This window comes from Macaca mulatta, chromosome 7, assembly GCF_049350105.2.
Source record: "Macaca mulatta isolate MMU2019108-1 chromosome 7, T2T-MMU8v2.0, whole genome shotgun sequence".
In the NCBI taxonomy this organism is placed as follows: Eukaryota; Metazoa; Chordata; class Mammalia; order Primates; family Cercopithecidae; genus Macaca; species Macaca mulatta.
Genome location: NC_133412.1, coordinates 134,427,947 through 134,453,937, shown reverse-complemented (window position 1 = coordinate 134,453,937; position 25,991 = coordinate 134,427,947). Strand labels below are relative to the sequence as shown.

The 25,991-nt window shown below is 43.0% G+C and overlaps 1 protein-coding gene across 8 annotated transcripts in view; it reads right to left on the bottom strand.

The window, feature by feature from the left end:
• Positions 1-25,212, bottom strand: part of PRKCH (protein kinase C eta) — a 233,293-nt gene extending 208,081 nt beyond the window's left edge. For 5 of the 8 annotated variants that reach the window (XR_013396298.1, XM_077941097.1, XM_077941098.1 and 2 more), the window contains exon 1: positions 24,173-25,212. Coding sequence is in view for 6 of the 8 variants with exons in the window: in XM_077941097.1 (XP_077797223.1) it covers positions 24,173-24,832 (660 nt within the window). In the remaining 2 variants the exon portion in view is untranslated. Of the gene's footprint in view, positions 1-7,058; positions 7,167-24,172 lie in introns of those variants that run through there. The other 3 variants (XM_077941099.1, XM_015143833.3, XM_077941102.1) reach the window with 2 other exon arrangements.
• Positions 25,213-25,991: the final 779 nt, after the last annotated feature.

The window sequence follows — 25,991 nt, the reverse complement described above, 5'->3', positions numbered from 1 at the left end:
AAATAAAAATTAATTTCATTTTTAAAAAGTAATTCAATCAATATTCCCTCCTTTAGCTTGGCACAAACCAAACCACCTTAAATAAGTGGAGTTATAACAGTCCCTCCTGAATTTTCACTTCATAGCTTTAGGAGTATCTATTCTGGATTTCTTTCCCCACTAGTCCCCACCCGTCAACATGCAACTTCAAAGGGACTCAAAGAAACAACTGAATCACCGGTGAACAGATTACAAAGCAAGGGGCAGCAGACAAGCCAAAGTAAACACACGGTAAAATTCCTAAGCCATTCCTAAACAATGCTTATAAGGACATCAACATCATTAGCTAATGCGGGAATGAAAAGATGGATGTGAAAAACTATAATGCTTTGGAAAAATAACTCATTTAAATGTTCATTACTATAATGGCTGCTTGGTTGAAGTCCAGGACTGCAGGTCGACTTTAAACCAAGCCCACATTAAACAGAATGGGCTCGCAAAACACAGGCAGAAAGATGTGAAACATTTGCTCATGCTTGCTTTGGTCATGAAAGCTTTATTCCTTTACAGAATTCTGCATTAACACCATAGTACACACATACATGAAAATCTCTGTGCCCTAGAAATGTTTATGTATTTGTTTCCCCTATAAGACAAGCTCCTTGAGGGCAGGGAAACTATCTTTTTATTTCTGCACATCCCATGTGTTGCATAACCCCAGACATGTAATAATTGCTCCAATAAAATGTTAAAATTATTGGCAAAATAACAGTTAATTTTGAAAAAAATCAAAAGGGAAAAATAAGGCCATTGGTGTAGGCCACAGTCTTAAGAACTGGGAAATGACACACTATCTCAAGTCACTGTTTGCTGAATGTACAACACAATGCAGCATGCTTGTGCTGATAAATTCAGTTGTGAGTTTACCTAGGAGTTCACTGTCAGGAGTAGAGAGGATAAAATCAAAGGTATTATAGAAATGGATAATGTAGCCAGCACGATGTTTAAGGGGAGACATATCCCAAAGAAGATCAATCAAATTTGCATTATGTGATAATTTGATACCTCATTCATTAAATTGCTAAAAAAAAAATTGGTGCCACCCTGATAAGCTTTCTTGAACAAGGGAGGCATGTCCGTTTGGGGAGTTGTCATCTGCTGCAGACGCACACGCAACACATGTAAAGTGTCCCTGCTATCCAGGGCCCTATCAACTCTCAAACCTTTAATCATTTCTCTACCACTTGACATCAGAATTAAAAGGCATATAGCCTTAAAAGGCAAATACCCAGAGTCCATCTGAAAAATTATTATTTTTCCTCATATCAACCACCTGAGGCAGGTGTAATGCAGCCTCGTGGTTCCATGCAGGTGCTCAAACTCTAGCTCCACAACTTTTTTAAAAAAAGAGGTGGGGTCTTGCTGTGTTGTCCAGGCTGGTCTCAAACTCCTGGGCTCAAGCAATCCTCCTGTCTTGGCCTCCCAAAGTGCTGGGCCACCATGCCCAGCCTTCACCACTTATTTGGGGCAAGTATCTTAACCTCTCTGAGCCTCAGTTGCCTCACAAAGAGGAAGATAATAAAAGAATATGAATATCTTGAAGGTATTCTGAGGATTAGTTAATGCACATGAAGTACTTAGCCTGACACCTAATTAATCCTTATTGTGTATCTCCTATTATTGTACATTATCCCACCTGCTACTCTATTCATCACTCCTCTGCTCGCCTTCCCTGCTCCAACACTGCAGCAGAATTTAAGAGAGAAGGAACAAGTTAATGCACAGTTCACAGCTATTTCAGCCACCATGAAATTACTGCTGTGGCTGTCAGCCTGGTCTCCATATACAGATATTGAAAGTTAAAGCCTCTGGATGGAGAAAAAATACAATTTTGTTGTAGCTGTTTTGTTTTCTATTGCTGCATAACAATGTATTCTCTTTTCACTTGAAATCTAAAACCTACATAGTCTGGAAAACTAAGTACGTTTATAAACATGAAGATGATGACAAAAGACTTCACGACAATCTGCTCTTTCTAGCCTCAAAGGGACCACAGTGACAGAAGATCCTGGTACGACACTGTCCTCCCAGAAAGTGCTTGCTAGAAAAGGGTTTGAGAAAGAAGAGCCATTTATATGTAAATATCTTAGACCTGTTACCCCTAAAAATAGTGGAAAGAGGGAAATAATTTGTTAAGAAATATACCAGAAAAGGGAACTGAGGCTGAATGAGTATACAGCCTAGTACTGTGACAGGAACAGAAAGAAGCCTTCTTGGCCGGCCTAATGATAAGGTCATTCTCCCAAAGTGGAAAGTGGAAAACTAGCATGTGAAGCAGGGCACGCTCAAGACCAGCCTCAATCAATCAACTGGCGGGTTCACAGTGGCCACTGGGTTAAAAATAAATAAATCTTTTGTTTCAGATGAACTTTAAGGTTCTTCGAGCTTTAAGGGGCTAGCAATCTGGATCTGGTGAAAACAGGTCACATAGGCAAGCGTTGGGAGGAACTTCTAGAAATAGCACACAAACAGCCATCACCCAAGCAAAGATCGGCAGGGTCAGGATTCATCAGTGCAAGGGACCACTCTGCCACTCTCAGTCACAGGCAACCCTGCTGACTACAGACCCAAGTGCCACCCAAGGCGTACCTGCAGCTGCTGGACTGATCATTCCACAGCTGGCTCCAGAGGCCTGAAAAGAACAGGTCTGGTCACAAGGCAACCATCCAGCACTTTCCACTGCCTTGCTTGTGGCTCTTTTCCTCTCAAATAAGTTACTGAGATACATGAGGCACTTCATTCAAGTGCCTAAAAATCACAAGAAAAAGATTAAGTTTTGCCCCCCAAATCCCTGTTTGCAGCTGCCACACCTGGCACTCAACAGCTTATTTTCATGGAAATACCTGGCATACAATGGACTCCCCCCACAGCCTGCCTCCCTTCATACCACAGGACACTTCTGTACTAGTGTGGCTGGGAAATGCCAGTCACTGTCTAACCCTACTTCCTCGGTGGTGCTAGGCGTTTTACATTTATTTTCCTTTCTTGTTATGCATCCAGTGTCATGAAGCAGCAACTCTGGCAGCTTAGTTAAGTGCATGACATCAGAATTCTCAGAGCTAAGGGAACTGGCAGAGATCACTGGGCTCATCACTGACCTGAAACCATGCTAAACCTCTTCTTTCCCAAGCACACAAGCAAGCTGTGTCCCTCAAATGACAAGCTCCATGGTGTTCTGATGATATACTGATATCATTTCAGTATGATGAGGGGGATTACTGGAAGTTTCACCATCAAGGAAGTCATCATCCAAAAGAGCCACCATTACAAAATACAGGCCCTGTGCAGCATAAACATGAAATTCTGGAGGCACAGAGCTTAAGAACTGTCAGGATCATGGACCAGGGAAAAGGCTAAGATGTCTGGCTGTACTTCCACATAGAAGATTCAAACCTGGAAAACATTTGTTCTAAATAATCCAGATCCATTTCCTGGTGCCAAATGTAATTCCACTCATTTCAGTCTAACAAAGTTATAGACAAAACTCTTCTGAAATGTCTTTGTACTTAAAATTGTTAAGCGAATTTTACTCTTTCACAGTGTGTCACGGGCTGTTGTGCAATGAATTATTACTCAAAATATTACTTGATTACAAAAAGGCCAGGTCTTACATCGGCACATTAGATATATATATATATATTTTCTGTTTAAAAGTGCTACATAAAAAAATCTGTCATCGTGCCCTGCACTCTCCAGTCCTGGTTCTATCACAGCTCCAGAACAAATGGAAATATCACCAATGAAATTGAAGACCCTCATTTCCTTAGAGACCAATCCTTTTATAGTTCCATAAGAGAAATCAGTCAACATGTAAGTCTTTTCTATCCAGTCTAGTGTCTTTTTTTTTTAGGGAACTGGTCATTATTTCTCTAAAGGGATATTCTTTTGGAAAATCTCTTCCTTGGGTTACAACTATTTCAGATTCATTAATTTCCTAACTGAAGTTACATTAAGTCCCTTCTCCAGACAGGACACTAGCCTCCAAGCCAGTCCTTTGATTTATCAGTTCCAAAACGAGATGACTCAGGCAACTGCTATACTGGAAATGCCAATTGGGCCTTGAAAGTCAAGTTCAGTTAAGCGGCGATTATATTCCAGCCCACCCTGTCAGCAGTCAGATAAAAGTAAAGGCAAGAAGTCTGTGCGAGAGGAATCAGTAAAACCACCTCCTTCAGAAAAATATCTGATCCATGGAGAAACTGAAAGAGACAGAACTGCCTTCTCCAGAGGTGACCCTTCCTTGGCTATCTTGAGAATGAGGTGACACAGTTCTCAAACCCTAAGAGAAGCTTCTACATGGCACTGTCTAATGTTAGCTGGTAGAGAGAAACACTAAGGGCAATCTTTTTGGATGCTGGTCTTCAACAGATCATTTAAGACACCCCACTGTCATTTCTCATGTGGTAGTTAGTGAGCCTGGTTTTAAGATACCAAGGTAGACCAGAACACACTGGAAAATTTGCAGCAAGAGATGTTAAGATCTGTTGCATTTCAATGAGGGCTGAAACACCTCCGCCCTGTGGGTTCTGCTGCACAGCCACAACAGTGACACTGGCAAAGGGCAGAGTTCCTGTGGAAACACTTACAGTGCAAACCCGCTGGTGAAAATGGGTCTCTGAAAAAACAAAGGCTTCACACCCATAGAACATAGTGATGAAGCCCAATGGAATGGCAGGTTTGAGCCAACAATACAGAGTCTGAACCAAGTCAATCATTGACTTCACATATATGGAGATAAAAATCCATAATTAATTGAAGGATAAAGCCTACAGAGATGACATATTCTAGGATTTTTCAGATCTTTAAGCAGCTGCTCACTGACTAACTCACAATCCAGGGCAGCTCTCCAAGCCTTTTCTGCTGCCAGGAAAAGACAAACCAAGATAATCTACATTTATATGAGTTAGGTTGATCATATTATATGCTAATAAATGAATTAGCTCCACCTTCACCATCCTTCTGCTTGAATTAAATTAGTAGTTGAGGCTTTAAAAGGGCACTCCCTTCCCCTCCAAATGAGTTTGGCACTCCTGTTCAGAACACAGAGTTGGCCATCTAGAAAAGGCCCTGCCCTTTCCATGAGACAGCCCAGTTACACTGCAGAGGCAGGTCACCAGGCTTAGGACCTCACAAGGTCAGCCCCATGCAAGTCTCAACTGTCACACCTATCTTTGCCACCTTCAGGGGGAGGAAGAGAACCCTTTCTCATGCCTCACCTCAAGGCATCCAATTCAACCAACATTACTCAGCAACTACCAGGGGCCATGCACTGGCAATACAACGCGAACCAAGACAAAGCCTCTAACCTCATGAAAAAAGTTTCTACCAATGGGATAAACCAGGCACAGTTTGCTTTTAAAAAGCACTTGAGCATTGTTAGTCCAGTGTAAAACAGGTAAAATTCCATGGGAAAAATACAAATCTGAAAGAGGAAAAAGGAGAAAAGGAATTTATACTATCTTCAACCTGGTTACTACTGACTTTCCCTGAAGACTGAACTTGTGCATCACCTCCTCCAAGAAGTTCTCCCTGAATACTCAGGTTCACAATCCCCTACTATCCGGTACCCATTTCCATTCCTAAACTCAACTATCCAGTGATGAAATTGTGGGTTTCTGCTGTCTCCCTCACTACAGGGAGAGCTCCTTGAGCTTTTCACCCCCAGCATCTACGGTGGTCTCTGGCCACAGCAGGTGCTCGGTGAATGCTGTGAAGTGAAACATGGAAGGGTGTGCTGACATGCACATGTGGCATGCTCAGGCCTGTTTATGGATGTCTTTGTAGTTACACGGAGAGTGACGTATTTTTTCTATGTAACTTCTTCACCCCTATCTTTTCTAATGTAATACAAGTCCTTCTGTACAAATTACAAAGGAATACCTTCCGTCCTCCTTCAATATTTATTGTAAATAAGGGGAATTAGACATGAGCAGAGGCAAGAAAACCTAGTCTGTCCATTAGTACTTAGCTCAGAAACTGGGAGGCAAGGAGAGTTGGAAAATGGAATGGGGAAGGCAGGCAAGGGCCAGCCAATTGGGAACCCTCCCCAGGAGCCTGAACTTTATAGGGCACAGGAAGCCTTTAAACGACTTCTGGCAGGAGGGAGGTTAGGGCTGAGTTTTAGACAGCTCATCCAGGCAGTTTGTAGAGGATGGATTTGAGTGAATACAACTAGATTCACGGAAACCAGTTCCAAGGCCATCACAATAATCCACATGTACGATATAAACAAGTGTGGTAATTGGGGGAAAAGAAGAAATTGACTCAGGAAGTATTTACCAAGCCAATCTGGCATGATTTGGCAATCAACTGAGGTGGGCAAAGAGGTGAAGGAGAAAGAAAAGTCTAGAATGGTGGCCAGGTGACTGAACAATGGTGAGGCCAGTTCTGACCGGGAAAATGGGAGGAGGAGCAGGTCAGGGGGAAAAATGGGATATTTAATTGTGGACATGTTGACTAGGAGATGCCTAAAATCCTTTAGTCCAAGCAGGTCTGTCCGGCAAGCATATCAGACATGGGACCTTGGACCTGATAATGGGCCAGTCTAAGCCACAGTTTCCTCGGGTGGGAAATGCAGGTGCTACAGTGCTCCTCCTCTCTCTCAGACTACTGTGAAGATTAAAGACGACGGAGTATAAAGTAGTTTGTCCTAAGCCTGCCCCAGTTCCAGAAGCAGTAATTGGGCTCAGGGGGGAAGACAGGAGACAGAGCTTTGGAAGTCCTTGGCATATGGGCAATATTGTAGAGACTTAAAAGTTGACAAGACCATGTACCGTGACAAAGAAAACAAAGTAAAGACAAACCACCTCCCACCCGCCCCACCGGCCCACCCCACACCTCCACCCCCCCACCCTGGGAACACCAGTGGAACACCCATATTTAGGGAGGTCGAGGCATGAGGAAAGAGATAAAAAAAAAAAAAAAACTTAAAAACACCTCAGTAAGCATTGGAAAAACACAGAAACGGGGAGCAATGAATCTGAAGGATAAGGTAGCAGCCAACAAGACAAAGAACTGACCTGACTACACTGCCACTCCTGGGCTTTGCTAGCGCAGTCTCCTGGGGACGGGCACCGGGAAGAACCACCAACAGGGCCGGGAAGGGCATTTGCAGACAGCTGTCGGGAAAAGGCTGAGAAGGGAAAGAAAAACACTGTGCCCCACCTCAAAAGGAAAGTGGAAAAGGCCAACAGGGACTGAGAGGCTGAGTTCTCAAGAGAGATTTGGGTATGTTTTTAAAATGAAGGTTTTGCCAGGCACTGTGGCTCACGCCTGTAATCCCAGCGCTTTGGGAGGCCAAGGCAAGAGGATCGCTTGAGCCCCACAGTTGGAGACCAGCCCGGGCAAGCTAGTGGACCCCGTCTCTACGAAAAATTTTAAAATTAGCTGGGGCATGGTGGCGCATGCCTGTAATCCCAGCTACACAGGAGGCTGAGGTAAGAGGATGGCTAGCGCCTAGGAGTTAAGGTGGCAGTGAGCTGAGATTGCGCCACTGCACTCCGGCCTGGATGACAGAGTGAGACCCAGGCTGGAGTGCAGTACAGTGGCTCAATCTCAGTTCACTGCAACCCTAACTTTAATTTAAAAAAAAAAAAAAAAGTTAAAATTAAATGAAGGCGTCAGGAGGACACGAGAGGATGAAAACACAGAAGGGAAGGCCTGGCCCAGGGAGAACACAGAGGGGACCCAGGCAGAGCAGGTGGAGGGCTAAGCCTGAACAGGAGGTCAGCTCATCCCAAGACTCAGACCTTTCTATACAATGGCCCAAGCAGAAGAAAAGTAAGGGGACCTACTTAAGTCTAGCGGATGGAGGAGTAGGAGGTGGGTGAGGGGCTTAAAAAGGAGAGTGGTGGGGAGGCCTCATTAGCATTTCTTCCAATTCTCAGTTTCTTCCTTTTAATGTTAAGTATCCTTCAGGCAGAGAGCTGTCACTATGTAATTTGACTTCAAAATATTAATGGCAATAATATTAATGGGAACACTCATTTAATATCTTGACAGGCACAATTTTTCAGAATCATGATTTTTCCTATTTTAAAATAAAATTCTACATACACAAGTTTGGTCCTACAGGACCAAATGACAACAGAGGGAGTCAACACCCATCAGAAACAGTTTAGAGAGAAAAATGCATACTGAAGTTCTAATGAGGCAACTTCAGGAGCCACTTATTTTGTCAGAAAATGACAGTTTGAGGAAAATGAGTTTAAATGGCGACTTAAACTCAAGGTCACTTCAAGGTCACAGTTGCACCTAGATCTTGTTTATGCCCCCTGTCGGTGTCCTGTTCTTATCAAGGGCAGGCTTTCATTAATACATTCCTGACATAGTGTGTGCTGGATGATGGTTTCAGTCTCTCGCTTTTTCCTATTTTGAAATCCATCTCTTATCACCCAAACAAAACTTAACATTTTGTTTGAGGAACCTGGGATTCAGCTAATCTTTTCACACACCTTTAATACTTATTTAAGTCTTCAAGGGAATAAAAACCGTACTGGTATATTCATTCTCTCTAAACTACTCCTGAGGCTGCTCTTAAACTCACACACACCAAAAAAAGTATTAATATCTATATCTGAAATACGAATTTTTCAAGGGAAAACCTTTTAGCAAAAGTGTTTGAATTCTGATTCAGACTCAAGACAGAGAATAAGGAATGATAAGGATTTTTTTCTTTCTACAAACATTTCCTGAATCCCAAGCATGTGCAGGGCACTTTACCAGGTGGTGGGAGGAGGTTGGGGGTCCCTAATGTTCATGCAGATGGCAGTACTTCAGGGTTGAAAGCAGGTCAGTGGCCAAGGTGAGGGCAGACACCCACAAACACATTCTCATTCACTCCAGACATTTGCAACAGCAGCGCCCCAGCAAATCAATACAACCACAACCCAGGTACAGGATGTGCATGACAAGAAGGCGAGGAGGCCCAGCAAGGAGACTCAAAAACAATATATTCTTGGCACAGCCAAAGAGCTAACAAAGGCTTCTGAACGACCAAAACCAAGGCTATGCTAAACATCAAATGCAAACACTGTTGTGCCGTACTATGAAGCAAAGGAAACTTTTGTTCTGAAATATCGTATATATACAGTTCAGAAACCTTTAACTTAAAATCAACTGTGAAAGATCTACGTTCCAGAACAAGTGTCCAGTAAACAAATAAAAGTAGAAATGATCACCTTCAAAATGAGTCCCCAGGTGGGGCACGGTGGCTCATGCCTGTAATCCCAGCACTTTGGAAGGCCTGGAGGGTCGCATCACTAGAAGCCAGGAATTAGAGAGCAGCCTGGGCAACACAGTGAGACCCCATCTCTACAAGAAAAAAAGTTTTCTAATTAGCCAACCACAGTGGTGCACAACTGTAGTCCTAGCTACTCAGGTGGCTGAGGCAAGAGGATCACTTGAGCCCAGGAGGTCGAGGTTACAGTGAGTTAAGATTGTACCACTGTACTCCAGACTGGGCAACAGAGTAAGATCCTACCTCTGTAAAATAAAATGTTTAATTGAGTCCACATAGGAAAAAAAGTACTTCATATTTTCTGCAGGCCAAATCAAATGTTCAGCCTGAGCAACATGGCAAGACTCTGTCTCTACATTAAAAAATTAGCCGAGCTTAGTGGCAGTTACTCAGGAGACTGAGGCAGGAGGATCACTTGAGCCCAGGAGGTTGAGACTGCAGTGAATCATGTTCATGCCACTACATTCCAGCCTGGGGGACACAGTGAGACTCTGTCTTTAAAAAAAAAAAAAAAAATTGTTGGTGTCCTTGATCACATCTATAAATCCATATTCAAATAATGCACTTCTTTTTTGTTTTTTTTTGAGACAGATTGTCACTCCATAACCCAGGCTGGAGTCCACGATCTCGACTCACTGCAACCTCCGCCTCGCCTCCTGGGTTCGAGCAATTCCCATGCCTCAACCTCCCAAGTAGCTGGAATTACAGGTGCGTACCACCAAGTCCAGCTAATTTTTGTATTTTTAGTAGACAGGGTTTCACCATGCTGGCTAGGTTGGTCTCGAACTCCAGGCCTCAAGCAATCCTCCCACCTCAGCTTCCCATAGTGCTGGAATTACAGGCATGAGCCACCACACCCGCCCCGAATGACGCACTTTTAAAACTGCAGTTTTCCTCCTTGAAAGCATGACAGAACAATTCACATCCACCAACTTGTATTGGATATTCAAACTAATCAAGGAAAATATATTTTAATGCCAATTGAAAGAGCCTGTTTACCATTATTTACCTTAATTACAACAATAAAAGCACTCACTTCATCTTTTCAAAGGCCTCTTTCTGTCCTTTGCAGCTAAATATTGCAACTTGAATTATTTCTGGTTTGTTGGTTCTCACTAACTCAGACCCTCTGCTGTCCAATATTGAATAAGCAAACCAACAGACTTAATTTCAAGGTTTTCCATGAACCAACTTTGGCCAACATTGTAACTACAATAATTCCAGCTTCATTTTCCCATATTCCTTGCAAGATCTTTCAAAGAGGACCTATGTACAGAATTTACCCCCAATCCCTGTGATTCCAGGATAAGGAAGCCCTCTTCTGTTCCACCAGGAACTAGAAAGCTCCTACTGATTTACATTCCAGAATCCTACATAAAAAGCAAAACCAGTGAGGAAGTGGCACTCAAAAATCCCTTCTCTTAAATTCTATGTAAATAAATGTATTACTGCTTTCAAAGGTAACTTCAGAAAAGGGTTGGGTCCATCACTTCACATTGAAGTGCTGAGGATAGAGTGGTGGTGATGATGGTGACACTGACAATCATTTTTCTGTGGTGGTATATGTCATGCCCTATGTAGATGGTTTACATAAGTCCTCACTGTGTTCCGATGAAACCCTGTGAGGCAGGTACTGTATTGCAGATGAGAAAACAGGCTTGCAGGAGTTAAATTATCCCTGCTAATAAGAGGCAGAATGAATAGCTGAACCCCAATCTGGCTGACACCCAACCATCACACTATGATGCACTGATAATTACGGTAGTTGTCCAATAAATATTACTCAGAGCCTGTATTTGTGTATTATTAGTCCATAATTATAGATTTTACATCCTAATTCATGTGACGTAGGCAAATGTTAATGCGTCTTCTTTAAACACAGACCAAATAAATGTTGATCAGGGAGATGCCAAAATAGGCATTATCTAAAACTATTCAAACTAGGCAAAATTATCCAGAGTTAATCCACAAAATTACAATCAAAAAAGTAAATGAGCTTTCAGAAGTAAGCAAGAATCAATTATATCTAGTTTTTGGGGGGTTGCCTTTTTTTTTTTTTTTGCAATGGCTGAGGTTTTATTTCCTTTATGATTACTGTTAGTATGTTTATTAATTCTCAGCCATAAATGTACAGTTTTGTAACAAATAAAAACAATTTGGGGCCCTATCAGTTATATCACTACAATGCAATTATCCTGTCCATCTAAATTATTGAAACTTTCCATTCATATTTACGAGTCCATAGAAAACGAATACACGTTTCAGAAACTGAAAAATCTGGAAAAAACTTCAGAGTCTTGGTTTCCTTTCCCCATCCTCTCTTTAGAAAACATGTTACTGAAGGCAGTAGAGATAACCAGATGCTTCTGTGATGTCATTGGAGGGCACCAACAAGACTATACCCTATCCCACCCCTAAGAAACTTTCACACCACCACCCCGTTTTCTTTTTTTTTTTTTTTTTCAATTTCTTGTTATTGTTTCTTTCTTTTTTTTTTTTATTATACTTTAAGTTCTAGGGTACATGTGCATAACGTGCAGGTTTGCTATATATGTATACTTGTGCCATGTTGGTGTGCTGCAACCATCAACTCGTCATTTACATCAGGTATAACTCCCAATGCAATCCCTCCCCCCTCCCTCCTCCCCATGATAGGCCCCGGTGTGTGATGTTCCCCTTCCCGAGTCCAAGTGATCTCATTGTTCAGTTCCCACCTATAAGTGAGAACAAACACCACCCCGTTTTCTAACAGGCAACCCTGCGGGTGTCTTTCCTAAACCAGTACGATTCTTTTCAGAAGGCCCTTGTCAAAATATTCATTTCCTCAGGAAATTAAAAGCAACCAAAGCTTCGCCTACCAAGATTAGAGAAAATAAATAAATAAATAATTTTGTTAAGGATTAAAATAAAAAAAGAAACCAGGCTAGGAGTGGTGGCTCTTGCCTATAATCCCAGCATTTTGGGAGGCTGAAGCAGGATAGTCTGAGCCCAGGAGTTCAAGACCAGCCTGGGTAACATGGCGAGCCCGTCTCTAAAAAAAAAAATTAAATTAATTAATTTAAAAAGCAACCAAAGCTAGCATTTCTCCAGTGCCTATCTTGTGCTGGGCATGTTTAATGTAGTTAATCTAATCTTCACACCAAGCCTATGAGGTAGCAAACATTAGCACCATTTTCCAGAAGAGAAAACTAACCATCAGAGATGAAGGGACTTGCTTATCATTCACACTCCTAGGAAGTGACAGATCTAGGACAATGCCCCGAGCTTGCTGACACCAAGCCAACCCTCTTTCTACCACCCTCCATGGTTTTTCCACCCGCCAAGCTTGTTCCCACCACAGGGCCTTTGTTGCCTCTGCTTGGAATGCTCTTTCTCTAATCTCCACAGGGCTGTGTGCTTCTTGTCAGTCAGGCCTCAGCCAAATTGTCGCAGAGCTGCTGCACAGTGCATCACCTGTCCTTTGCAGACAGTGACCACTCCAGGTAAAGCAGCCACCTTGTCACACTGAATCATGTCATCCTGCTTTGATGCTCCACTTGGTACTACCCAGCATTTGTCATTTTCTTCATTGTGCGTTTGCTGGCTTGTTATCCACCTCCCTGTGCTAGGGCAGCAGTGCTGGAAAGCCGAGATGCTGGGTCTTGCGTTCTCTGCCCTATCTGTAACACCTAGAACAGGCTCGGACACAAGGTAGGTACTTAATAAACACCTATGAATGACTGACTGGATGGTTTCCCTGCTGCCTCCACCATACACTGCGGTGGAGTCGGGAAAGAATCTTGGCCTGAAGTCTAGAGAGCTGGCTTCTCACTTTACCTTTAGCTAGGGGGCTGCTCTGTGGACAATCTCCATTCAGCTCAATTTCCACCAACATCAGGTTGTCTGTAAGATGCTGGCCGAGTGAACTGGAATTCCAGAGAGGACCAAAAAACCTGTTGGGTCACGGGGACTCAGACCATAGGAGACTGGGGCTCAAAGGGTAGGAGGATCAGGTAGGCCTCACCAATCTCATCATTTTGTCTTAGACTAACACAGCAGAGCACCATAATGCCCACTGCAGCTCAAAAAGAGGGTGAATGTTTTAAGAAAAAGTATATGAAAAAGATGAATCCTATTTCTTTTTACAAGGGAAAAGTTTATATTAACAAAAGATACTAAGCCAGGGTCACTCAAACTGTCCTAGTTTTGTTTTTTTAAGTTTGCACCTACTGCAAACCTCAAAGAAACTCTTTCAAAAAATAGAGGCTTTTGAAAATGCCTAAATAACACAACCAAATAGGTCCTAAAATGGGTCATCATCTAGTATATTTCACCAGGAGCCATAAGTGAGAACACATTTTTAAGAACATCTTTTTCTCTAAAATGTGTGGCTCCTAGCTCCTATTTTCTACTAAGTAACTATTTTCTATAATTAATTGAAGTGAAAATGTCCTCAAATACAAAGGAAACACCAGAACCACACCCTGAATGTTAGGAATTAATAAAAGCCTTATTTTAACTGACGTTTCTCAACCTGAGGTCCTGTGTCCTTTAGGTTTAGGAAAGGCTTTAGGAGGGTTACTAATCTGATGACATTGTTCCCAGAATATCATCAATATGCACATACGTGCATTTTTGCAGAAACAGGCTCCACAGCTCTCATCATCACTAAAAGGGTCTAGGGCTCAACAACAGTTTCAAAAGCACTGCTTTAGATGGAATCTGCTCTCAACTCTTCTGTACCATAATTAAACAACAGTAATCTACATTAAAGCATCTAAGAGGCCCACAGCTTGCAAATAAATAAATGTATTCTGTTTATGGAATTAGGCTAATACACGTGTGACTTTTGGGTGCGCTTCCCAAAATAATTTCAGAGCCCAGAACAAATCTGAGTATCAGAAGTCCAGAAGTCTCCTGAATATATTTCAGAAGGGAGCAGAATTTCCATTGTCCAATGGAACCATTACCAGAACCACAAAACTCTGACACCGGAAGGACCAGAGAGCTCAAGGGGCCCAGCCCTCCAACATCACAGATGCAAAAACCAAAGCCCATTGTAAGGAAAGAGGGCACTGTATCATATTTAAGTGCTTGTGACATGAGAAGTGGAGAGACAGAGCTATACAAGTACAAGGGACAGCTGTGACTTACTAATAAATATGCAGCTTTGCGGTTTTTAAGTGCCTGGAGAACAGAGGCTAGGTCTGAAATGGGAAATACAGGACAAGGTATAGAATATGCTCACTCTGGCCTTTATGACTTATTTTATTAATGCAATTATGACAGGGCTCATGTTGACCAAGGTTTTATGCTCTGGCAAATTCCTTAATTTTTTACCACAAGCACAAACTAAACATCTTTGGTAACTTTTAAGCATTTCTCTCCCTGTGAGGTCAAAGATGTGCAAGGGTAAAACTTACATGGAATCAAAGGAACTTTTGGGAAGGCAGTACATAATAAAAGCATTGCTGGTAAGCTTCTTATTAAGTGGGCTTTCTACTACAAAAGTCCTATGTGCTTTGACAGATACTGCTCTAATTTACTGGTGCTACAGAAGCATACTAACATAATAATCTTGATAAATATCTCCAGATAGGACCATGATTCTCAACAAAAATTTCCTGTCTCATAAAATTCTTTAACATAGCACTTAAACACTACCGTAGTCAATACCCTTGGGCTCATTCCTCCCTCTAATTAAAACGTCTGTCCTACAGTGATTTGTAGTATTTGTCATCACCTTGGGTGGATACACAGACTGGGGGCTACAGACGCTTTGGGACAATAATGTTGTAATTGCCATACTAGTGAGAATGGCTTCTAGCAAAACAGTGGGATTCTCAGTCTCTCTCTGACTTGACGTAACAGGGACATAACTTACAACTATCCCATAGAGCAAGGAATGCCTTAGCGTCAACCAAGAAATACAACTGCATGGCTTGAAATGTATTTCCTTAAGGCTGATTCTAAACCAAGAAAATAATACCAACATCACTAGCAATGCTATACAAGTCACTTAGATGTGAGCTAAATCCTCTCCAACTCTGAGCAATGTAGATTTGGACCAATTTAGTTCTTAGGAGTTACTAACTTTGATAACACATTATTCGTTTTGACAGTTTAAACCAAACCAATTACTCCAAAAGGGAAGGAATTATGTAATTGCCTAATACATGGAAGCAGAGGCTTTAGAGATGTAAAGGCCTTTAGAGATCACTCAGTGCGGCCCCCTCACAATAAAATCGGGAAAGGAGACTCAGCCCTCTCACAATATAACCGGGAAAGGAGACCCTGATAAGTAGGGGCTTGCCTAAGGTCACAGCTTGAACCCAGTTCTCCTGACTCCCATTAAAGTACAGCATTCCCATATTGCTGGGAGTTGCATACTGAAATAAAAAGAGGGGTTTTTTGTTGTTTTTTTTCTTTTTTTGAGACAAGGTCTCACTCTGTTGCCCAGGCTGAAGAGCAGCAGCTCGATTGTAGCTCTCACTGCAGCCTTGAACTCCTAGGCTCAAGCAATCCTCCTGCCTCAGCCTCCCCAGTAGACGGGACACAGATGCACACCATCACACCAGCCTGGCAGTTTGCTTTCTTTTTAAATTGTATAGTTAACACAATAGTAATTTGCGGTAAAAGTTAACTCCCCATATATTTACTAGTAAGCTAGCTTTCTCTGAAATACTAGGGCACAAATATTTATGTAAGAAAAATCTAAGTAAATATACATCTAATGTATTTTATAAATTAATAAATATTCCATATCTAAATAAATCTAAGTAAGCATATCTATATTTTTGTAGATATAGATTAGATAGATATTAACACATATTAAATGTATGTATATGACACTTCTCATGAGCTAGGGCAAGCTTGTTCAACCCACAGCCCATGGGCTGCAATGCATGCAGCTCAGAACAGCTTTGAACGCAGCCTAACACAGATTCGTAAACTTTCTTACAACATTATGAGACTTTTTTGAGGATTTTTTTTTTTTTTTTAGCTCATCAGCTATCGTTAGCGTTAGCATATTTTAGGTGTGGCCCAAAACAATTCTTCTTCCAACGTGGCCCAGGGAAGCCAAAAGACTGGACACCCCTGTTAGGGCAACGGTAATGCTTTGGCTAGAACTTTGGTTCCCACATTCTGAAAACAAAGGCTTGAGCTATAGTGTCACAAAATTAAAAATGTCCCAGGTCCAAGCAAGTAATGAGTCAAGAGAGCTGGCTTCATAACAGGGAGTGGTGGGGTCTGTGGCAAACTGGAGCACCACAGCACTAAATGCCTTCAGTTTCAATGTTAAAAACATCTGTGCCAAATGAATATACCTACAGGCTGCCTGCAGGTCTAAGAGCTATCAGGCTTTTTTTGTTGTTCCAAATTAGATGATGATCCTGCTTCAACATCTATGATTATTTTATGATCTATACAAAACTTAAGGTATGTGATCGTTCAAATATAGTGTTCCCACTTTCTGCCTTTGCGGAGTCAAAAGTTGTTTTGCAGGTCATCTGTTCACAAGCATGGAAACAGTTCCCTCCCAAACTTCCCAAAGATGGAAACATTTCTGTGGGTCAGGAACATTTACCTTCCAAAAGGGCATCTGAGATGTCCCTCTGGAAAACATTCTCAGGTCAGAAGTTCCTTTTCTTCTTTTGAGCAGACTGTTTACAGTCATTTAACTGAAGCAGGCTGTGGCTCTCTATGCTGGGTCCTTAAAAGCCAGCTCTTTGTTTTTCTTCCAGGAAGATGTTCCTGACCTCCCCAAACCAGGGGCTTACCTGCCTGTAAGTACTTCTGTAATTCACTAGTTGCTTTTGTTTGTTTTTTACCCCAATCTCCCTCGCTCTTGGAATTACAAGACCTATGAAAGAATGGGTCATGTGTGTCCCGTCCACTTGACTTTACAGGATAGAGCACAATGCCTGGTACTCTGTACATGCTCAGTGGTGGCTGGATGCTCACCTAGGGCTTGGCATTTCAAATAGAAACATGTAATAGTCTGTCAGAGTCAGTACCACAAGAGCCAAGCAGATGAATCTTAGTCAATCACTCAAACGACTACACCCCGAACTCCCTGTGACCAGTGTCACGCGCTTCCATTAGAGGCCAATCCATTCATACGTCCGTTCTTTCAGGTTGGAGGAGACAGCGGCAAAGGAGATCTCAGGATACTGAGGGAACACTAGGAGGAGGACCAAACCCAGACTGGCACATCAGGGACAGTTGTCTGGGTAATTAATGTCCACAATGAGACCTGAAGCACAAGTAAGAATCAGCAAAGCAAAGAGTTCCTCCTTTTGAGGAACTGAAAGAAGCTCATGGTAATTTGGGGAAATGTAAGAGAAAAGGCTCAAGAGGAAAACAGGAGACAGATCATGGAGAACATCCTATACCACTTAAAGACTCTGGACTTTGGCTGGGCGTGGTGGCTCATGCCTGTATCCCAGTACTTTGGGAGGCTGAGGCGGGCAGATAACCTGAAGTCAGGAGTTCGAGACCAGCCTATCCAACATGGCAAAACCCTGTCTCTACCAAAAATATAAAAATTAACCAGGCGCAGTGGTGCGTGCCTGTAATCCCAGCTACTGAGAGGCTGAGGCAGGAGAATCGCTTGAACCTGGGAGGCAGAAGTTGAAGTGAGCCGAGATTGTGCCACCACACTCCAGCCTGGGCAACAGAGAGAGATTCGTCTCAAAAACAAAAAACAAAAAAAAAAACAAACAAACAAACAAAAAAGACTCTGGACTTTATCTAAGAGCAGTGGAGAACCACAGAGGAATTTTAAGTAAAGAAATGACTGTTGGTTTGGCAACTGAGAAAGACTATTTTGGATAGAGTAAGATAAGAGTGAAAAACAACGGACAGGGATTGAGTTTCCACTTAGGCCTCATTTTTATCACATTCTAATAAAGTGGAGCTAAGAAGTCAACACAAAAGGGGAACACAATCTAGTTGACTGTTTTTTCAGCTTTTTTTTTTTTTTTGAGACAGGGTTTTGCTCTGTCATTTAAGCTAGAGTGCAGTGACATGATCATGGCTCATTGCAGCCTCAACTTCCCAGGCTCAAGTGATCCTCCCACCTCAGCTTCCCAAATAGCTGGGACTACAGGCATGTGCTACCGTGCCTAGCTAATTTTATTTTTTGTAGAGATGGGGTCTCACTATTTTACCTAGGCTGGTCTCAAACTCCTGGGCCCAAGGGATCCTATTGCCTTGGCCTCCCAAAGTGCTGGGATTACAGATGCGAGCCATAGCACCTGGCCTCAGTTGCTTTATTAAATAAAAAAGGACTATCAAAAATCCCAGGCACCTCTATTATTCTACACAAATGCTACTCTTCTCATAAAAATGCAGCACACTTTTACCATCACCACTAATCACCATTCTAAACACTTGCTACATACCAAAACTTCACTAAGAGTTGCATAAGATAAAATGATTCACGTTCCACCCACCAACCTCATTCCTCTCCAAGGCTGAGGCACAACCTTTTAAATGTTGATGTCTTTGCTTCTGCCCTGACTTTAACATTTTGGGTATGAAAATTACAAGTGAAAAACGTTATAACGTATTACAAGTTTTAAAATCATAGTCTTTTAAAATGACGTAAGAGCAGGGAATTTTTCCTACACAAGGTTTTCAATCCATTACCATCTTCAAAGAACTCAGCAGTTAGGCCCAGTCTTTCAAGCACATATTGGTATGTCACTGATAGATTTAATAGAGGAATACCGTTCATCCAGTCACTCCTCAACTATTTTCATTTATTTCTTTTAGAAAGATGGCAAGATGCTCCCAAAGTACTTATACTTTACTTGTCCCCCAATCACATAAAATTTGGTTTAACAAATATTTAATGTTTACTGTGTATGAGACATTGTCCCAGGGTTAGGACAGTGAATAAGAGAGGTGGGTCCCTGCTCTCAAGCCATTTGTAATCTGGAGGAAAGTATAATAAGCAAATTCATTAACAAAATGATCTGAGAGAGGAATGAGTACAATGAAAGACAACAAAATAATAATGTGGCCAGGAAAATGCTCTCCAAAGGGGAAAATATCTGAGCCACAACCTGTTTGTGATGAGAAGCAGCTGGTCCCACTGCAGCAAACTTCTTCTTACAATGAAAATGAAGATGCTACATAGCCAATACAATTCACATACACTGAAATAAAACTCCCTCAAGATTCTAAAATATGTTTTTCCCCTTAAACACAGTGGGTTGATCAGTCAGTGTTAGACACTCCTTCCAATTGGCTCAGAAAAAAATCAATCATGAGAATAACTGCACTACAAAGTACAAAACAGAATGAACCACTAAATAGAGAATCTGGAAGAATTTTGGTGCTATAAATTCAGACCCCTGGATCCAGGAAGGAAGGGAAAAGATAATCCATGATTGTCCAGTAGTAACCTGGCTGCTTCACCTGACAGGACTGATTACAAAACAGGTACCTCACTGAGAAATTGAGAGAAAGCGGCCCTCCAAGGCTGCCGAGAACACAATGTCTTCAAGAGGGTTGAACCAGGAAAACAGCCTGGGATCCTGCCAAGCCGGTCCTTCCTTCCTGAGGGGGCGCCAAGGTCTTTCCATGACGCAGCCTCTAGCTCCTCCTGCCTCCCCATGTCCCCAGCACTCTGCATTAAGCATTAGATGCTGGTCCCCACTTAGAAGGTCAGCAAATCGAGAGCAAATACACGAAAGAAGAAAATAGGTTTTAAACAGAGGCAATTCTTCAGTTTTTGGAAGCCAGAGAAATTATGCAAAATAAACGTGTTCTAGAAGCAACAGAAAAAAAAACTGACAGTGATAATTTAGAAAATCAGACTGTGTCCAAAAATTAGAAACTAATTTGTTTTATTGTGATTTCGTTTTTTCTACGCTCCTATTCTCATAAATATTTTCTGCACTAAAGATAAAATATAGTTTTCAAGAGTCAGACTTGGCTCAACTGAAATTCTGTCATTTACTAGCATCTTAACACCTTCAGTAAAATATGGATAAGTCCTTATTGGTTTTTTTTCCCCACAGCTTTATTCAGGTATAACTGTCATACAGTAACATGCACATACTTAAAGTGAACTATTTAATAAGCTTTGACATATGTTTATAACTGTGAAACCACTGCTACAATCAGAATAATACAAATATTCATCTCCCCTAAAAGTTTCTGCCTCCTCTGTAATCCACCTCCCTCACCTCCACTCTCCATTTTTAGGCACCCACTGATCTGCTTCCTGTCACTATAAACTCGTTTTCATTTCTAGAATTTTGCATAAATGAAATCGTACTTTTTTGTCTAGCTTCTTTCACTCAGCATAATTATTTTGAGATTCATTCCTGTTGTTACATGTATAACAGTTCATCTTTTTTATTGCTGAGTAATATTCCATTGTATGGATAAATTACAATTGTTTAAACATTCATCTGTTGACATTTGAGTTGTTTCCAGTTTGGGGGTTATTACAAATAAAGGTGCTATGAACATTCGTGGACAAGCCTTTGTATGAATGGTTTCATTTCTTTTAGTAAATACTAAAGAGTAAGTTATACGGTAGGCATATGTTTGATAGTTTACGAAACTGCCAAACTATTTTCCAACATGATTGTACCATTTTACATTCCTCACAGTAGCATATGAGAGTTCCAGGTGCTCCACTTCCTCACCAACACTTGGTATGGTCAGTCTTATTAATTTTAACCTTTCTAGTGGGTGCATATTGAGATCTCATTTTGATTTTAATTTGCATTTCCTTAATGACTCATGATTTTGAGCACCTTTTAATGTGCTATTTGGCATGAAGGTGAGTGCCTATTCAAACATTTGACAAGTTACAAGTCATTTGTTGGATTTTAAATTAGGTATTTTTCTTATTATTACTGTGCTGTTAGAGTTCCTTTATATATTCATGTTACACATCTTTCATTTACATGTTGCAGTTATTTTCTCCCATTTGTGGCTTGGGTTTTCATTTTCTTAAACATTCCCTGGGAAGCAACAGTTTTTCATTTTGATAAAGTCCAACTTACTGATTTTTTTTTATAGTTGGTGCCTTTTGTACGCTATCCAAAAAATTTTTGCTGAACCCAAGGTCACTACAATTTTGTTTTCTTATAGAAGTTTCACAGTTAAACTCTTACATTTAGGTTTATAATCCATTTTGAAATAATGTCTTTGTATGATGTGAGGTAAGCGTCAAGGCTCATATTTCTGCATGTGGCTATCCAGTTGTTCAAGCACCATTAGTTGAAAAGATTATCATTTCCCCCACTGAGTTGCCTTTTTGGCAGCTTTATCAGAAATCAGTGGATCATATATGTGTGAATCTATTTCTAGACTCTCTTCTATTCATTCCACTGATCTGTATGACTCTCTTTACTCCAATACCACATTATCTTGATTATGGTCATGTTATAGTTAGCCTTGAAATCAGAGAGTGTAAGTCCCCCAACTTGTTCTTTTTCAAAACTATTCTTAGACTGGTCTCAGTACTTTCCATTTCCATATAAATTTTAAAGTCAGTCTGTCAATTTCTACAACAAACTTAGAAAGATTTTGGTTGAGATTATATTGAATCTATTGAATACTTTAGGAAGAATTGAGATCTTAACCATATTGAATCCTCTCATCCATAATCGACAGCTAAAAGCTTCTCATGATCTAGCAAAAACTAAGTCCCTAGGTTTTTGGGGGTTTTTTGAACCTGCTACTTCAAGAGTTTGTTTTGTTTTTGTTTTAAGTCAGTAATCTGTAGTTCCACTTGCAACACATAAATTTATTATGGAGTAAATTCAATTATTCCACATGTAACTCTCTGAATAAACTAGACATGTCAATTTAAAATACTAAAGATAAGTAAGTATTTCTGCAATCCTGAACTTCAAAAGCACCTTTGGGCCAGATGTAGTGGCTCACACCTGTAATCCCAGCACTTTGGGAGGGTGAAGTGGGAGGACGGTTTGAGGCCAGGAGATCAAGACCAGCCTGGTAAACAAGGGAGCAAGACCCCATCTCTATTTTTTAAAGCATTTTTGAACCTATAAAGGATAATTTTTTTAAAAACAAGCATGCATTCCATACATTTCCAAATATTTACTTAACAAGATTTTCTTAAAAAGAAAAGAAACAACACTCTGCCCATCCTACCTACCATATCCTCAGAGTTCCAAAATACCCAAAATCTTTTTTAAAAACAACATAAAAAAAAAATCTGCCCTCTGATGCATACAAATGCATGAAAACCCATTGGTTTCAAGGTCATTTAAATGCTGACCCTCCTTACCAACCAAACACTCACGTTTTCCAAAACACCACCAGTGGATTAAACATCTAAGTGTAATTATTTCAGACCATCATAAATACTGAAATCTGATTTACACCGAATCCTTTATTCATCCAGTGGAACAATAAGCAGCTCTGTACATGCCACCTAGTCAGATAACCTGGATCTTCCTACATTTATGACACCAAGAAGTCCTCATCTTTTGGCCTTCATGTAGGCCTCAGGTTCTCCACCTTGACTGCATGCTGGAATCACCTGGGGAGCCTAAAAGCATGGGTAATGGGGTCCCATAGCCCAGAGATTCCTATCTAGAATCTTTAAAAGTGGGGATTTTTGAAAGGTCCCTGGGTGATTCAAGTGGGTAGATTATGATGATTGAGAAGGACCAGTCTAGGCTCTCTCCAGGAAGAGATGCTTCTCATGGCCATTGGCCAATCTGCACCACCATACTTCAGAACCTAGTGAGCTCCTCTAGAGCTTTGCCCAACCTAACTCCTAATCAGACAATAATAGAACTCAACAATTCCATCTGGATGCCTACATTCACTTCTATTTCATATCCAGAAATTCACAGGATAAATGTAAATAGCTAACTGTATTTTAGCAATTCCTCTCTAGTCCCCACTTCTAAATGCCACAAAGTAAATCAGGCTGAAGGGAAATTAACTCAATATAATTTGACGATTAAGGTTAAACAGTCATTACGGTTTTTGTACTTCTATTTAAAAGAAAGGAATAGCTCCACAAGCCATCTTTAATTTCAGAAAATATACGGTAAAATTACCAATTCCACAAAGTATAAAATAAATACCTAAATGAGCCTTCATCACCATCCATCTGATTTCACCACTTGTAAATTTCAAACAGATTTTCAATACTGATATTGGGTTCAAAACTGACTCCCTCCAGAACTTAAACTATTAAACTCCTGAGAGTCTTCAAATAACGTACTCCATTTGGCTAAACCGGACTACTTTATTATAATTATCATTCCATCATCTCAAAGTGGGAACGACACCACCTGCATCACAAAGACAGTGTGAGGATTAGGCAGTAAAAGCATGTTAGCACCGTGTAGAGTGCTCTAGAAGTTTTAATTTATTTACAGCAGAAATTTTGCCTCATGGGAACTATGTGAAAAGCAGAGGCAAGTGGGAAGTTGCGGGTAGCTACACGTCAACACCCAGGAACACAGGCTGGTGATGTGGGGAGGGAAGGCGGTTAACAACCTCCTGAGGAGTCCTTGCAGCTCTTCTCAGACCAACAGCAGCAGAAACCCATACCTCAGGACTCCCACCTCGGACTGACTGAGTTACTTGCAAGTATATGTAAATCTCATCTCCTTGGAAAACTGCTAAATAATGAAACTGCCAACGTGCAGACCCAGGCGCTCAGATCCCTGCCAGTGTAGCTCATGTACCTTTGGGATGTGCAAGCCGAAACACGTGTGCACGTCTGAGCGGCTGAACCAACATGTATCCATAAACATTATGAATAATACTCGCGAGAATGCACGGCTTTCTCCTAAGTTAGCGCTTGAAGCACTTTACCCAAATCAAGTCCCTTTCGTATCACTCCTTCCCTGCCTTTCCTACGTATCCACTCGAATGCTCAAAGTTGGAGCTCCTTACCCATAGACTGGGCGGAAGGGGTGACCGCCCTGGACCCCTGCCCGACTTCCCGTTAGGCCAAGCCGCTGTCCTGAAAGGGGATCGTGTCCAGGCTGGCTTCCTGGAGACACACCTGCGCCTGCACACACCCACCGCGGTCGCGTCACCAGTGCCGCGGCCACCTGGACGAGGACCAAAGTCTGGAGGGAATTCCCTCAGCCATAGAGCGATGGGAAAGCGGGACCCGGGTGAGTTTTGAAAAACATAAGGGGAACGGGAGTTGGGTGGACACAAAGGGAAAGGGTCACCGCTACTCACCCAACCCTCGAAGGTGTCCGAGGCGCCGGTCGTGCGCAGCAGCTCCTGGAATTGCAGGGTGCAGTTGGCCACGAAGTGGTCGTAGCCCAGGGGCGTCTCGTGGAAGACGGCCAACTCGAGGTGGCCGCCGTCGGTGACGTTAGCGCAAAACTCCTCGTTGTACGTGGGTTTGTTGGTCTTCTGCTTGGTGCTGGTCTGGCCCACGCGCACCTGGTCCACGCTCACCGTCAGATAGGGATCCAGCAGCTGGTGGCCCTTCTTGAAGAGCGAGTGGCGCAGGGACCAGCGGGTGGGCTGTAGCCCCACCGCCTCACCGATGCGGACCCTCAAATAGCCATTGAACTTCATGGTGCCAGACGACATGCCGGCGCCGCTGCCCCGGCCCCGGGGGGCCGCGCTGGTTCGCAGCGGGAGAACGCGGAGTCCCGTCTCAGGCCAGCCCTCGGGACAGCTGCAGGAGTCGAGGCAGCCCTGGGGAAAGGCAGCGCCCAAGCGCCCCTCGACTGGCCATTCTGCCTCCTCCGTGGGACTTTTTCCTCCCCTCCTTCCCTCCCTCCCGAGGTGGAAAGGAGGGGAGCCCGCCGCCGAGCCCTCAGCGGGCCGGGGAGGCCCGACCGTCCCTTCCAAGCGCGCTGCGCTTCCCGGGGGCTCGCGCGGGACTCGCCCCTTCTCCAGGGCCGGGCAGCTCCTCTCCCCGGAGAGCCGGAGCTACCCGTCCGGTGAGCTCCAGCCCCAAGCGTCTCTTCCCCCGCCTCCTCCTGCTTCTCCTCCTGCCCCCGCCTCCGAAGGCTCACGCTCTCCCCCACTCGGCGAGCTTCAAACCAGGAAGCAACTGCCGCCGCCGCCGCATCCCCGGCGAGAACCTCGCGCCGCCAGGTTCCAAGTTCACAGAACCCCTGCGCCCGCTCCCGCGCCTTCCGGACCTCGGGGGCGTGGCGCGCGGCCCGCGGCCCGCGGCCCGGCCCTGCGGTGGGTGGATCCCCGCGGAAGCCCCTGGGAGTCCAGTGCCCGCTTGCACCGCCCTGCGCGCCCTCTTTGTAGCGCTGGGTCTGGCCGTGCGCTGCGCGTTAGGGGCCACCCCGGGCGCAGGCCAAAAAGGAAGGGGTTCGTGGCCCAGGCTGAGCAAACACCTGAGGCGTGGGAGACTGGCCTGGGGAGGGATGGAAGGTTGGGAGGACGCAGAGGAGGGCGCTCCAGCCAGGAACCCGCGCAGCGAGGAGTCGCCCGCCCCCTCTCTCCCAACCTCCCCGGTGGGCTGGTGACCCTGTAGGGCCGTCCCCAAGAGGCCCTAGCCGGAGGCGGGCGAACGGCGGGGAGGTTCTTTTTCCTAATCTTTACAGGGATGGCTCATACCGGGGTCAGCTCGAACGCATCCTGTTTGTGCGCCTTTCCTGCAGAGGCTAATTACACAGTTATGTGTATGTGTGTGTTTTAATAAGGCAGTAGTAATGATGGAAATCCTGTTCCCCTCCTTCCTCGGAAGGTGTGCCTCGTTGCACAAAGAGCAGGAAAGGTCGGTTCT